At 57.2% G+C, this 13,326-nt stretch overlaps 1 protein-coding gene across 1 annotated transcript; it reads left to right on the forward strand.

Annotated features, from left to right (window-relative positions):
• Nucleotides 1–7,645: 7,645 nt before the first annotated feature.
• GSC2 (goosecoid homeobox 2) lies at nucleotides 7,646–10,947 on the forward strand. Its single transcript, XM_054469296.2, has 3 exons — nucleotides 7,646–7,913; nucleotides 8,025–8,278; nucleotides 8,845–10,947. Exons 1-3 carry the CDS (start codon nucleotides 7,655–7,657, stop codon nucleotides 8,950–8,952), a joined length of 621 nt encoding a protein of 206 aa, XP_054325271.1. The 5' UTR covers nucleotides 7,646–7,654; the 3' UTR covers nucleotides 8,953–10,947.
• Nucleotides 10,948–13,326: the final 2,379 nt, after the last annotated feature.

The raw sequence follows: 13,326 nt of genomic DNA on the forward strand, positions 1-13,326 counted from the left end.
AGCCCTGAGCCTGACCCTGTGACCTGACAGAGCCATGGCCAGTGCTTGGCAAAGAAAGGTTTCATGTGGGGCCTTCAGCAGGCTGCAGTGGAAGGGTGGCAGTGCCCACTCCTAGGGTTCTGGAGCAAGGCCGTGCCACATACCATTCACAAAACAGCCGGGCATGGTGGCAGGTGTCTGTAGTCCCAGCTACTTGGGAAGCTGAGGCAGGAGAATCACTTGAACCTGGGATGCGGAGGTTGAAGTGAGCCGAGATTGTGCCACTGCACTCCAGCCTGGGAGACAGAGCGAGACTCCATCTCAAAACACAAAAGAAAACAAAACAGCTCCTTCCACGTTTCTGGGCCCTGGCAGGAACTGGGCATCTGACGATGGGCTACTGAGTGACCAGAAGGCTCATTAGAGCTGGGTATTGTCAGAGACACCCACTGGGTCATTTATTTATTTTATTTTATTTTGAGACACAGTCTCACTCTGTTACCTAGGCTGGAGTGCACTGGTGTGATCTTGGCTCACTGCAACTTAGCCTCCTGGGTTAAAGCGATTCTCCAGCCTCAGCCTCCCGAGTAGCTGGGATTATAGGTGCCTGCCACCACGCCCAGCTGATTTTTGTATTTTTAGTAGAGACGGGGTTTCTCCATGCTGGCCAGGCTGGTCTGGCACTCCTGACCTCAGGTAATCCACCCACCTTGTCCTCCCAGAGTGCTGGGATTACAGGCATAAGCCACCATGCCAGGCTTTATTTATTTATTTTTTGAGACAGGGTCTTGTTCTATTGCTCAGGCTGAAGTGCAGTGGTGTGATCTTGGCTCACTGCAGCCTCGAAATCCTGGGTTCAGGCGATCCTCTTGCTTTAGCCTTCTGAGTAGCTGGGACCCCAGGCTCATGCCACCACGCCCAGCTAATTTTTTTATTTATTGTAGAGACAAGGTCTTGCTATGTTGCCCAGGCTGGTCTCCAGCTCCTGAGCTCAAGCAATCCTCCTGCCTCGGCCTCCCAAAGTGCTGGGATTATAGGCATGAGCCACTGTGCTTGGCCAAGCCACCAGGTCTCAAGGTACCATCACACAACAGAAGTGGCATTACGAGGATCAGCTCTCAGCAAGTCCAGAGGACACACGTAAGCTGTGAAAGCAGGTGACTGCCATCTCATGTGGCCTCACTTATGACATCTGCCCCACAGCTCACTCAGGCGGCCCTGAACGGCAGTGGAGCATGAGGGTAAAGAGTCCCAAACGGCAGAGTTTCTGTGAGCACTGTGCCATCCACTCTGCAAAGACAGAACCTGCAAGACCCACTAGAAGTAGCAGATAGTTGAGCTGGTTGGTTCAGGGACCTGGACAGAGCAAGGTTAGAAGTTAAGAGATGAGGGCCTGGTGCAGTAGCTCACTCCTGTAATCCCAGCACTTTGGGAGGCTGACATGGGCAGATCACCTGAAGTCAGGAGTTCGAGACCAGGCTGGGCAACATGGTGAAACCCTGTCTCTATTAAAAATACAAAAAATTAGCCGGGTATGTTGGTGCATGCCTGGAATCCAGCTACTCAGGTGGCTGAGGCACAAGAATCGCTTGAACCTGGAAGGCAGAGGCAGGCTGCAGTGAGCCAAGATCACACTGCTGCACTCCAGCCTGGGCAAGAGTGAGACTCTGTCTTGGAAAAAAAAAAGAAAAGAAGAAGGAGAAGGAGGAGGAGGAAAGGGAGAGGGGAGGGAGAGGGGAGGGGAAGGGGAGGGGAGGGGAGGGGAGGGGAGGGGAGGGGAGGGGGAGGGGGAGGGGAGGGGGAGGGGGAGGGGAGGGGGAGGGGAGGGGAGGGGGAGGGGAGGGGGAGGGGGAGGGGAGGGGAGGGGGAGGGGGAGGGGAGGGGGAGGGGAGGGGGAGGGGGAGGGGAGGGGGGAGGGGAGGGGAGGGGGGAGGGGGAGGGGAGGGGGAGGGGAGGGGAGGGGAGGGGGGGAGGGGGAGGGGAGGGGGAGGGGAGGGGAGGGGAGGGGGGAGGGGGAGGGGGAGGGGAGGGGGAGGGGGAGGAAGAGGAAGGATGTTAGGAGATGAGGACATCAAGAGAGGCACCTGAAGCTCCGGGGTGATGCGTGCTGCTTCCATGGGTGAATACACTGGTCTGAGACCCAGGGGTGCTTTGCTTCCCAGGATTCCTGGTAATGCCCCTGGGGTGGTTGTGTTCCCAACCTCACAACTTTAGGTTCTGGGTCTGTTGGGGTGGGAGGTGGGGAGCGCCATCACCAGGGTCACGGTAAGGGTTGCGTGAAACATAAATTATGACAGTTGCCCAGTCACTCTAGCTTCCTTGTGCCAGCAAGCAAAGGAGTCCCCAGGCTGGCTCAGGTTCCCACCCCAGCTCATACTGGGGACCAGGAGGAATGTTCCATCTTCCGGGCATCCCCTGGATGTCCTGTGATGCTCCCATGCCCAGCCCTCCCTGTCAATGGACCACTAGAGCACTGCAGCCTGCCACAGGCTGGCACCCAGGGGATCAGACCCCTCGAGGAGGAGGACCTGGATCAGCCCACCAGATGAGCCACCCAGACCTTCAGAAGTGCTTCTGGCTCCAGGAGACGGATCCCCGAAAAGGGGAGGAATGGGGAGGGGATGATCCTCAGTTACAACCTCAGGACCAACTCATGCAGCAGGGGCGGCTGCTGGCCTCACCAACCTTCCTCCTGTACACCTGCCCAGCAGCTGTGACTAATCAGACTTCCTGTTCCCTGCATCTGAATGGAATGGACTTAGCCCAAGAAGCCAGGGGAGCGGAACTCTGCAGGGCTATAGGAACCACCCTTGGCCTCACCTGGAGCCCCCCACTCACAGCAGGCCCCTTCTCTGGAGCACCGGCCAAGTGGAAGCCGCCTTGGAGTGGGGAGACTGTGCACCCCGACCCTCTGTGGGCTACAGTGGAGCTTCTGCAGCTTCTGTATCCGCTGCCCTCCCCTACCACCTCAGGAAGCCCTGGTGCCTAAATCCCTGTCTTGGGCTGCAATTCCAGGGAGTGATACCAAGAGAGGTGGGTGGCTGTGGGATTAGGAAGTGGGCGAGTGGGTGGTTTCCCAGCTCCAGCTCCTCTCCATCCCTCCACACAGAGGCAGAGTCTCTTTATGCCCCTCCCTTGAACCTGAGGGCCTCTTCCTTGAATTTGTCAGGAACTCCACGCCCTTGCAGCCCCGCAGCTAGACCCTCTGGTCTGTTGGAAAGTGTCTGTGAAGCAACCCTTTATGTTCTGGTATTTTGTTTTGGTTTGTTTTAGTTAGAGACAAGGTCTTTCTGTATTGCTCAGGCTGGAGTGCAGTGGTACGATCATGGCTTACTGCAGCCTCAACCTCCAGGCTGAAGCAGTCCCCTTGCCTCAGCCTCCCAAGTAGCTGGGACCACAAGCTGGGGCCACCACCAAAACTAATTTTTACAATTTTTTTGTAGTCAGCTGAGGTGGCTCACGCCTGTAATCCCAGCACTTTGGGAGGCTGAGGCGGGCGGATCACCTGAGGTCAGGAGTTCAAGACCAGCCTGGCCAACATGGAGAAACCCCGTCTCTACTAAAAATACAAAAAAATTAGTTGGGCATGGTGGCACATGCCTGTAATCCCAGCTACTCGGGAGGCTGAGGCACGAAAATTGCTTGAACCCAGGAGGTGGAGGTTGCAGTGAGCGGAGATTACACCACTGCACTCCAGCCTGGGCAACAGAGCAAGACTCCATCTCAAAGAAAAAACATTTTTTTTATAGAGATGAGGGTCTTGCTATGTTGCCCAGGATGGTCTTGAACTCCTGGCCTCAAGTGATTCTCCCACCTGAGCTTCCCAAAGCATTGGGATAACAGGAGTAAGCCTCCATGCCTGGCCCTAAATCTTGCTTTTTGAATCATATCTTCTCTCTTTTTATTATTGGTAGCTAGAAGAAGCCAAGCAGCACCTTAAACCTTCTCTCTGGGTATCTCCTTAGATCATTTTATTCTTGGGAATACTGTCTAGCTTCTATTTCCTATTCGGCTACAGGTGACAATGTTGCTAAACTTCCTGCCACTGCATAACAATGGTCTTCTTTCCTCCATCTTCCAGTAACAATTTCTTCACTTTCCTCTAAGTCCCCACTGTCGGCCTCTGCAAGGTCCTCCCAGCTCCCGGACACTGCCCCATCCCAAAGCCAATGTCACATGATTTAGGTTTTGTATCAGTAGCACCCCACTTCCAGTACCAGATCCCGTTCTGCTTATCCGTAGCTATACAACAAACCACCTCAAACTTGGTGCAGTAAAAACAGCCAGCATCATCTGTTTTATTATCTTTTATAGTCATGGAGCTTGACTGGGCTCAGGGAGGGGATTCTCAGTTTTGGTGTCTCCTGTGGTTGCAGTCCAATGGGGCCAGAGCCATCTGGAAGGCTTCCTCACTCACTTGTAGGTGACCCATGCAGGGGTTGGGTGGGTCCTTCAGCTGGTGCTGCTGGCAGGAACACTCCTATCCTCTCCCAAGGCTGCCTGTGTCCCTCACAGCATGGTGGCTGGGTGCGAAGATCAAGCATCCCAAGATGTGTGTGAGAGAGAGAGAAGGAATTGGGTCACTGATCTGATCTGTGTGACTGTGTGTGTGACTTGGCCTCAGAAGCCACACGATGTCAGTTCTGCTGCATTCTATGGATTTTGTACAAGCAAGTCATGAAGGCCAGCCCATGTTCAGGAAGAAACCCAATTAAACTCCCAAAGGGAGCAGTGTCAGAGAACCTGCCAGCATGTTTCAGAGGCGCCACAGTGGCCAGGCACAGTGGCTCACACCTGTAACCTCAGAGCTTTGGGAGGCTGAGGCAGGTGGATTGCTTGAGGTCAGGAGTTCTAGACCAGCCTGGGCAACATAGTGAGACCCTATCTATAATTTTTTTAAAATTAGCCAGGCGTGGTGGTGTGTGCCTGTGCTCCCAGCTACTCGGGAGGCTGAGGTGGGAGAACCTCTTGAGCCCAGGTGTTCGAGGCTGCAGTGAGCTATGGTCACCCACTGTACTCCAGCTTGGGTGAAAGAGTGAGACCCTGTCTCAAAAGTAAAAAAACAAACAAACAAAAAAGGCCGGGCACGTAATCCCAGCACTTTGGGAGGCCGAGGCGGGCAGATCACAAGGTCAGGAGATCGAGACCATTCTGGCTAACACGGTGAAACCCCGTCTCTAATAAAAACACACACACACACACAAATAGCTGGGCGTGGTGGCAGGCACCTGTAGTCCCAGCTACTTGGGAGGCTGAGGCAGGAGAATGGCGTGAACCTGGGAGGTGGAGCTTGCAGTGAGCTGAGATCACGCCACTGCACTCCAGCCTGGACGACAGGGCGAGACTCCATCTTAAAAAAAAAAAAAAAAGGGAGGGGGTCAGGCCAGGCAGGCACAGTGGCTCATGCCTGTAATCCCAACACTTTGGGAGGCTGAGGCAGGCGGACTGCTTGAGCTCAGGAGTTTCAGACCAGCCTAGGCAACATGGCAAAACCCCCCAAAAACAGAAACATTAGCTGAGCATGGTGGTGAACCTCTAGTCCCAGCTACTTGGGAGGCTGAGGCAGGAGGATCACTTGAGCTCAGGATGCCAAGGCTGCAGTGAGCTGTGATCACACCACTGCACTCCAGCCTGGGTGACAGAGCAAGACCCTGTCTCAAAAAATAATGCAAAATAGAAAATAAACTTTTTGAAAAAGTGCCACAGTGGGCCATTTACCAAGGTGGACTGGTGAAGAGGCAGGGCACACACAGAGGCAGATAGGTGGAAGAGAATGAGCACTGGAGATGGACAGGTGGGCAGTGGCCCATTTGTAAAAGTGGAGAACACAGGGCAAGAAAGGGATTTTGAGAAGACCTTGAGTTCCTTTCTGGCACGGTGACTGGGAGACCTTTATTGGTGGTGGAGATGGAGATATGGAGCAGGCTCTGGAAACAAGAGCCTGGAGCAGAGAGAGAGGCCAGGCTGGAGGTGCACTTGTGAGTCACTGTCACAAAGACGGTGTCTGGAGCTCCAAGGCTGGAATAGGTATCGAGGGTGAGAATGGGAAAGGATGAAGGAATGGCCAGGGCTAGGAAGAAGAGGGCTCAGCAAACGTTGGGGTGGCTCTCCTGACCAATGACCCTGCCTTCCCCATCATAGCAGAACTCTGATTTTGGAGGATGGTCCAGATGCAGTTCTGTGAGGGAGGTCTGCTGAGGGAGGAGGGATCCATGGCCATCCAAAGGGCCATGGGAGGAGATGAAAAGTGTGGGGCTGTGGCAGCCATTCTATCACCAAGAGGTGGGTGGAGGAGGGGTTGACAGAGCCACTCATGGAGGTGGCAGCTCCATCACTGAGCCTCCAGACTAACAACCCCTGGGAACCCTATGTGGGAGCTCTTGTGACAGAAATTATATCAGCAGGTTCGGTCGCAGTGATGTCCACAGCACTTTCGCTGATAGCACAGTGGGGATGGCAAAGAGTCTTGCAGAGGGGCTGGTGGCGGGAGGAGAGCAGGAATGCGCATTGCCCTGGGGAGGCGGCCAGGTTCTAATCCTCTCACACCTAGTCACTACAGTTTACAGATTGGGAAAGCCAAGCCCAGAGGCTGAAGACGCCTGTGGAGGTCACACGGCCAGAAAGTGACAACGGAGTATGAGCCAGGCCGTCTGTTTCTCTGTGCTATGAGTCCCACACTGTATTTTCGAAGGTCAAGAGGAGAGGGTCTTAAGCTGAAGTGACGGTCCCGCTACCAGGAGCCGCTTCACTGAGGGTGAAACAGTGTAGCCAAGTGCGGGTCACCTGCGCTGTGGCAGAAGGGACCGAGGACGGTGTGGCCAGAGTAGGACTGGCCTGGGTGGAGAGCGAGGACGGGGAGCCCACAGCTTCTGGGGGGCAGCGGCAGTGCGGAGAAGGGCGGGGTGCAGTGTTGGATGTTTTCGCGGGGATTCTGGGACCAGTGGGAAAGCTGGAGGACAGGCGGCTCCGAAGCACCGAGGAGGGGCCTCGGAAGGGGCCGGGAGCTCTCCTTGACACAGGTGAGGAGACGGAGAACTGGGGGGACCCGGCAGCGCAGGCTTCCTGCCACGCTCTCACGCCCTCCAGGGCCATGAGACCCTGGCTCCGAGGTAGCGGGCAGGTTCGGGACCCGAGCGCGGCGGGATCGTGGGGTTGCCAGTGGTGTCGGGCCCCATGGAGGCTGCGGTCCAGGAGTTTCGGGTGGGCGGCTAGGCTGGGCTTCCGCAGGCGTGCTGAGCCGCCATAGTAGGGCCCCAGAGGGGACGAGGAATCAGGCCCGGCCGAACGAGGGGAGCCCCCAGAGGTTGGGCCGGGAGGCACCGCCGCGCTCTGGGGGGCTGCCAGGGTCAGGGCGCCCTCCGAGTGGCTGCCAGGCCCCGCGGGCGGCGGGGAGGCGGCCCTCTGCCCCTCCCCCGCCGGTCGCCCTGCCCGCTTGAGCGGCGGGCCCCAGTGGGACAGGAGGACGCGGGGCGGGGTGGGGGGCACAGGGCGCCCTCCCCGCAGCGCCCCCGGCCCCCGCGCGCCGAGGCAGGGCCGCCGCAGTCGAGGATTAGCGCGTTCGCGGCCGGCGCTGCGGGATTAACCCGCGTGGACTGGGCGCCCGGCCCGGGGATTACTGCGCGCTCCCCACCGACGTATATATTCCCGCGGCGGCGGCGGCCCGGCTGGGCCGGGCATGGCGGCAGCGGCGGGGGGCGTGGCGAGCCGCCGGGGTCCCGGGCGGCCCTGCCCCTTCTCCATAGAGCACATCCTCTCCAGCCTGCCCGAGCGGAGCCCCCCGGCCCGGGCCGCCTGCCCACCGCAGCCTGCCGGTCGCCAGAGCCCCGCGGAGCCAGAGGAGCCCGGGGCACCCGAGACTGCGCCCTGCGCCTGCTGCTGCTGCTGCGGCCCCCGCGCGGCGCCCTGCGGGCCCCCAGAGGCGGCCGCCGGGCTGGGTGAGTGGGCGCGGAGCGGGGCGCGGGGCCCGGCTGGGGAGCCCGGGGCGCGGCGCGGAGGGTGCCGAGCTTGGCCCCAGCCCCGCGCCTCACCGCGCCCTCGCTCCGCAGGTGCTCGTCTGGCGTGGCCGCTGAGGCTGGGACCGGCGGTGCCCTTGTCTCTGGGTGCGCCAGCCGGAGGTTCCGGGGCGCTCCCGGGCGCGGTCGGCCCGGGTTCGCAGCGGCGCACGCGGCGCCACCGCACCATCTTCAACGAGGATCAGCTGCAGGCGCTCGAGGCGCTTTTCGTGCAGAACCAGTATCCTGACGTGAGCACGCGCGAGCGCCTGGCCGGCCGCATCCGCCTTCGCGAGGAGCGCGTGGAGGTGGGTGCCCCGCCCAGCCTCTCCCCAGAGCGCGCGGGCCGCGGCTACACTGGACTGGGGTCCCGGCGGGCGGGCGCCCTTTGCCAAGACGGCCTCGGCCCAAGCCCCGCCCTGGCGCGCCGGAGGGAAGAGGTCCCTGGACGGCGCTGGGCGTCCGGGGGTATGAGGAGCGGGTGAGAGCAGGGAGGTGTCGCGGGAAAGGGACGGGAGGGCTACTTTTCTTTTCTTTTGTTTTACACTTTCCCCTGATGACGAAAGAGGCGCGCGTTCACGTCCAGAATTTGGGAAATTCAGAAGAGCCCGGAACCCAAGAAGGGGCGTCCTGGTCGCCGCCAGCTGGAGGCTGGGGCGGGTACGAAGGGGGTTCCCATCTCGCGTCCAGACCCACCGAGTCTGTCCGCAGCTAATAAGGGCAGGTGGCGCGCAGTCGCGACCGGGTGTCGGCTCTACAGCGCCGTCCGCCCACACCCCTGTCGCGAAGCTCCCCTCTCGTTCGCTGTGGGACCCTCGGGAGCCGGTGGGACGCGGGACCTGGGGCTAGGGCTGAGCATTCCCCCCATCCCCAGGTCTGGTTCAAGAACCGCCGGGCCAAATGGCGACACCAGAAGCGCGCGTCGGCTTCCGCGAGGCCCCTGCCCGGCGTCAAAAAGTCCCCCAAGGGGAGCTGCTGCTGACTCTAGGAGCTGCCCCTGGGCTCGGCCACCCTTTTTGGGATCTTTGGAGTTGGCGCTGAGAGAAGACAGGTCTACCCGAAAAGGAGCTGGGAGAGTACACCCGCCGCCTCCGCCCGTCTCCACAGCCCTTGCTTCCTGCAGCTCGTGCTGGAGGTGGCGCTGGGGACGGGCCCCAGTGCTTGGTGTTCCACGGCAGTGGGAGTGGCGAGTCCCTTGGGGGTGGGCTGGGGCACAGAGCAGCTTCCTCAGCCCCCCACCCACCAAGAGACACTAACTCCACCGCAGGAGGGGAAGCACTCCGTATCAACACGGGACCCAGAATCCTCCGCAGTGGAGCGTCTCTCCGCACCCTGGGACATGCCGGCCTCCCTCTTCTCAATGTGGACATTGACCCAACTTGACCTGGCCCGTCCTCCCCCAGCGGGAGGGGTGATGGGGTTCGTGTCTGTGCAGTCCCGGGGTTGCAGGCTTCCCAGGCCCTGGGCTGGGTCTTGGTATCTGGACCTGTAGAATAAGAAGGTCGCAGGAGCGATTCCAGGAGCCCCTCCCCAGTCCCTTCACCTTCGAGCCTCGCGCTGATACTGAGAAACAAGCAACCTCAGATACCACAGAAGCCGCCCAGAGTCTCAAGTCCACCTTGGCTCCACTCCCACACCCAACAAGGAGCTGTCCTCCTCTTTCCTTCCCAGCGAGGGGGTATTTAGGGTACAGCTGTCTTTGAGAGGAGCACAGCTCAGCGAGGCCTCAGTCTCTGCACCAGGGTGCTCCCCAGCAGAGGGGACTGCTCCGCGGATGGTGGCCTTGGACCCCTGGGGTCCAGCCCTGGCCTCTAGGCTACTGTGAACCTGCCCTTGGGTTGGGGGTCCCCTGCTTCCTCCTGGGGTTTTCATGCTGTGGGGTTGGTCTCCCTCACAGCAATCTGTGCCATCCTAGGGTAGGGCAAGAGGAGGTTGGATTGGGGAGACTCCGCCCCTGCTGCCTGGGAAGATGCCTGCCCTCCCCTTCTTTATCCTGGCCCATGGCAAAAAGCACAGTGGAAAGAAGCCTTAGATTCCCCAAGTAGGCCCTACAGTGGGTCCAAAGCATCTCACATCCCCTTCAGCTGGCTTGAGCACCTCGTTCTGTCTCCTTACAGGCGATGCAGGGAATGGGGTCATTCTACCTGCAAGAGATGAAGTCCATCTCTAAAAGGAGGACTGCAGAAGCCAGGGCTGCAGCTCCCCAGACACCCCAAGGCTGGCCAGCTTGGATAACACCAAGCAAGCATGGTGTCCCCAGTCAGAACTGCCCTGACACTGCTGGGTGTCCCTAGCATCCCCGCCTCCACCCATAGCGTGCATACTGCTGGTTGTCACAAAACCCTTCTCCCTGAACCCTGGTCTTGCCCTTGGGGACTGAACAGACTGCCTGTGGACATGCCCGTGTCCCGGTCAGCTCCCTTGCAGATGGGGACACTCATCTCGCGGGCTCCAGGCCCCTTGCGTTCCTTGGTTGAATGGCCATCTGTCATTGTGTCGGGAGCCCCGATCAGAGCTTGTGGAGCGCCACCTTCCAGGGCTCAGTGGCTGTGTTGCTCTCCTGAATTTGCTCCTTCAGCTCTAGCTGCTCCTTGGCAGGCTGACCCCCCCAGAGCAGGCTGTTAACATAGGCATCCTTCAGCCTCACACCCAGGCGCTGGCTTCTCATCTTCACCCTCTTCCCGGTTTATCTTTTACCCTCAGACTCCAATTCCCATCTTTCTGCCACATTTACATCTCAAGCCAGGCACTTCCCCTGAGCCAGGTATTTATCTCCAGCTGTCCCCTTGAAGCCCACAGACTCCTTAAGGTCACCTTGTCCACAGTGAGCTCTTCTGTGCAAACCAGGCACATGAGCCAGAGAACTAGCCGCCCACCCGAAACTGGTCCCCGGACCCTGATCATCCACTGTACCCAGGCTGACAGGAAGTCAGTTTTACTGTTTATCAATAAATCAATAAATCCCAGAATCTCTCCAGCTCTAACTGCACCAGTCTGATGTAAGCCACCGTCACCTCTCACCTTGACCACTGCAACTGTCTGCAGTCTTGTCCACCTGCACCACACTGGCTCTGCTTTTTTGTTCGTCGGTTGGTTGGTTTGAGACAAGGTCTCGCTCCATCACCCAAGCTGGAGTGCAGTGGTGCAGTCATGGCTCACTATAGCCTCCAGCTCCTGGGCTCAAGTGATCCTCCCCCATCAGCTTTCTGAGTAGCTAGGACCACAGGTGAGCACCACCACACCTGGGTAACTTGAAAAGTTTTTTGTAGAGATGAGGTCTTGCCATGTTGGCCAGGCTGGTCTTAAACTTCTGACCTCAAACGATCTGCCGGCCTAGGCCTTCCAAAGTGCTGGGATTATAGGCATGAGTCACTGTGCCTGGCCTGCCCCTTCAATTAAGAATAAAGACAAACCACCTCACCATACCCCACAAGGCCCTGTGCAGCCTGGCCCTGCCTCTCTGGCAACATCTCACACCTCACTGCACTCTGCATTTCCAAAGGACTTCTTTAGAACTTGCCTTGCTCCCTCCCACCACTAGGCCTTTGCACATGCTCTTTCCACCTCACCATTGCTGGTTTGTTCGTCTTTTGAATCTGCAATCACTTTCTGCCTGGGGAAACTTCTCTGACCTCCCCAACTAGGTCAAGATTCCCCAAGTACAAACTCTTCTTGCATGGACACAGCTGCAATTTTACACCTGTTTGTGTGATCTAACAAGTGTCTCTGTCTTCCCCATTGCCCTGTCACTTCTACAAGGGCAGCAGCAGCAGCAGGCTGCATTTCAGTGAATGAAGGTATCCCTGTATGTTGCAGAAGCAAAATTGTATTAAATTGTTCCAGGGCAGAATTTATTTGTCCAACATAATTCACATCTTCCGTTTGGGAAGAAATTCCTTAAAAATGCCGAGGCAATTTTCTGGTCCACTTGAATGTTAATTTTTTTTTTTTTTTTTTTTGGACAGAGTTTCACTGTGTCACCCAGGCTGTAGTGCAGTGGCACGATCTCGGCTCACTGCAGTTTCCACCTCCTGGGTTAGAGTGATTCTCCTGCATCAGCCTCCCGAGTAGCTGGGACTACAGGCACCTACCACCACGCCCAGCTAATTTTTGTTTTTTGTCTTTTTTTTTTTTAGTAGAGTTGGGGTTTCACCATGTTGGCCAGGCTGGTCTCAAACTCCTGACTTCAAGTGATCCACCTGCCTGGACCTCCCAAAGTGCTGAGGTTACAGGCGTGAGCCACCGTGCCTGGCCTTAAATGAGAATTATCCCTCTTCTGGGAAGCCCACTCTGGCATTTGGGGGCCCAATAACCTTTTTTTTTTTTTTTTTTTTCACAGAGTTTCGCTCTTGTTACCCAGGTTGGAGTGCAGTGGTGCAATCTCAGCTCACTGCAACCTCCGCCTCCTGGGTTCAAGCAATTCTCCAACCTCAGCCTCCCGAGTAGCTGGGATTACAGGCGTCCACCACCATGCCCAGCTAATTTTTTTGTGTGTTTTTAATAGAGACGGAGTTTCATCTTGTTGGCCAGGCTGGTCTAGAACTCCTGACTTCAGGTGATCCGCCCGTCTTGGCCTCTCAAAGTGCGGGGATTACACAATAATCTTTAGACATTTCTTAATTGAACCACTGTCTTGTTCTTTCTTTTATCTTTTGTTAGATAACTATTAAAAAAAAAGATTGTTTTGGCCGGGCGCGGTGGCTCACGCCTGTAATCCGAGACCAACCTAACCAACATGGAGAAACCCTGTCTCTACTAAAAATGCAAAATTAGCCGGGCGTGGTGGCCCATGCCTGAAATCCCAGCTACTCGGGAAGCTGAGGCAGGAGAATCCCTTGAACCCGGGAACTCCGGTGAGCCGAGATCGTGCCATTGCACTCCAGCCTGGGCAACGAGCGAAACTCCGTCTCAAAAAAAAAAAAAATTGTTTTAAGGCCCTTTTCTTGCATAAAGCTTGAAACTCCTATATAAGTAAATTTCCTGGTGTGTATTTTCGTAGAATAATCTCGAAGCATACATAGTTTTGGACAGAGTTTCACTGTGTCACCCAGGCTGTAGTGCAGTGGCACGATCTCGGCTCACTGCAGTTTCCACCTCCTGGGTTAGAGTGATTCTAGAATTAGAATTCTAAGAATCTAGAAATCAGAATTCTAAGGCCTTTGGGCACTGCAAAGCCAGAATTTCTCGCGTGAAGAACACGCCCCATAGCATCCCCCCCGCCACCTCCACAGCACCCCCTCGTGTTCACAGCATTGACAAGCATGAATAGCGCGGGGCAGGACAAGGACTACATCTCCAATAAAGTCTAGCATTTACGGTGACGTCAGTACGGAGCGCGGGCTGGCTTTCTAGAGCC

This window comes from Pongo pygmaeus, chromosome 23 (genome assembly GCF_028885625.2).
Source record: "Pongo pygmaeus isolate AG05252 chromosome 23, NHGRI_mPonPyg2-v2.0_pri, whole genome shotgun sequence".
NCBI lineage: Eukaryota > Metazoa > Chordata > Mammalia > Primates > Hominidae > Pongo > Pongo pygmaeus.

Bases quoted from the DNA above. Each gene is read 5' to 3' on its own strand.
- GSC2 (XM_054469296.2), top strand. From the start codon at position 7,655: ATGGCGGCAGCGGCGGGGGGCGTGGCGAGCCGCCGGGGTCCCGGGCGG. The intron at 7,914-8,024 runs GTGAGTGGGCGC...CTCGCTCCGCAG, and splicing joins AGAGGCGGCCGCCGGGCTGG to GTGCTCGTCTGGCGTGGCCG. The intron at 8,279-8,844 runs GTGGGTGCCCCG...CCCCATCCCCAG, and splicing joins TTCGCGAGGAGCGCGTGGAG to GTCTGGTTCAAGAACCGCCG.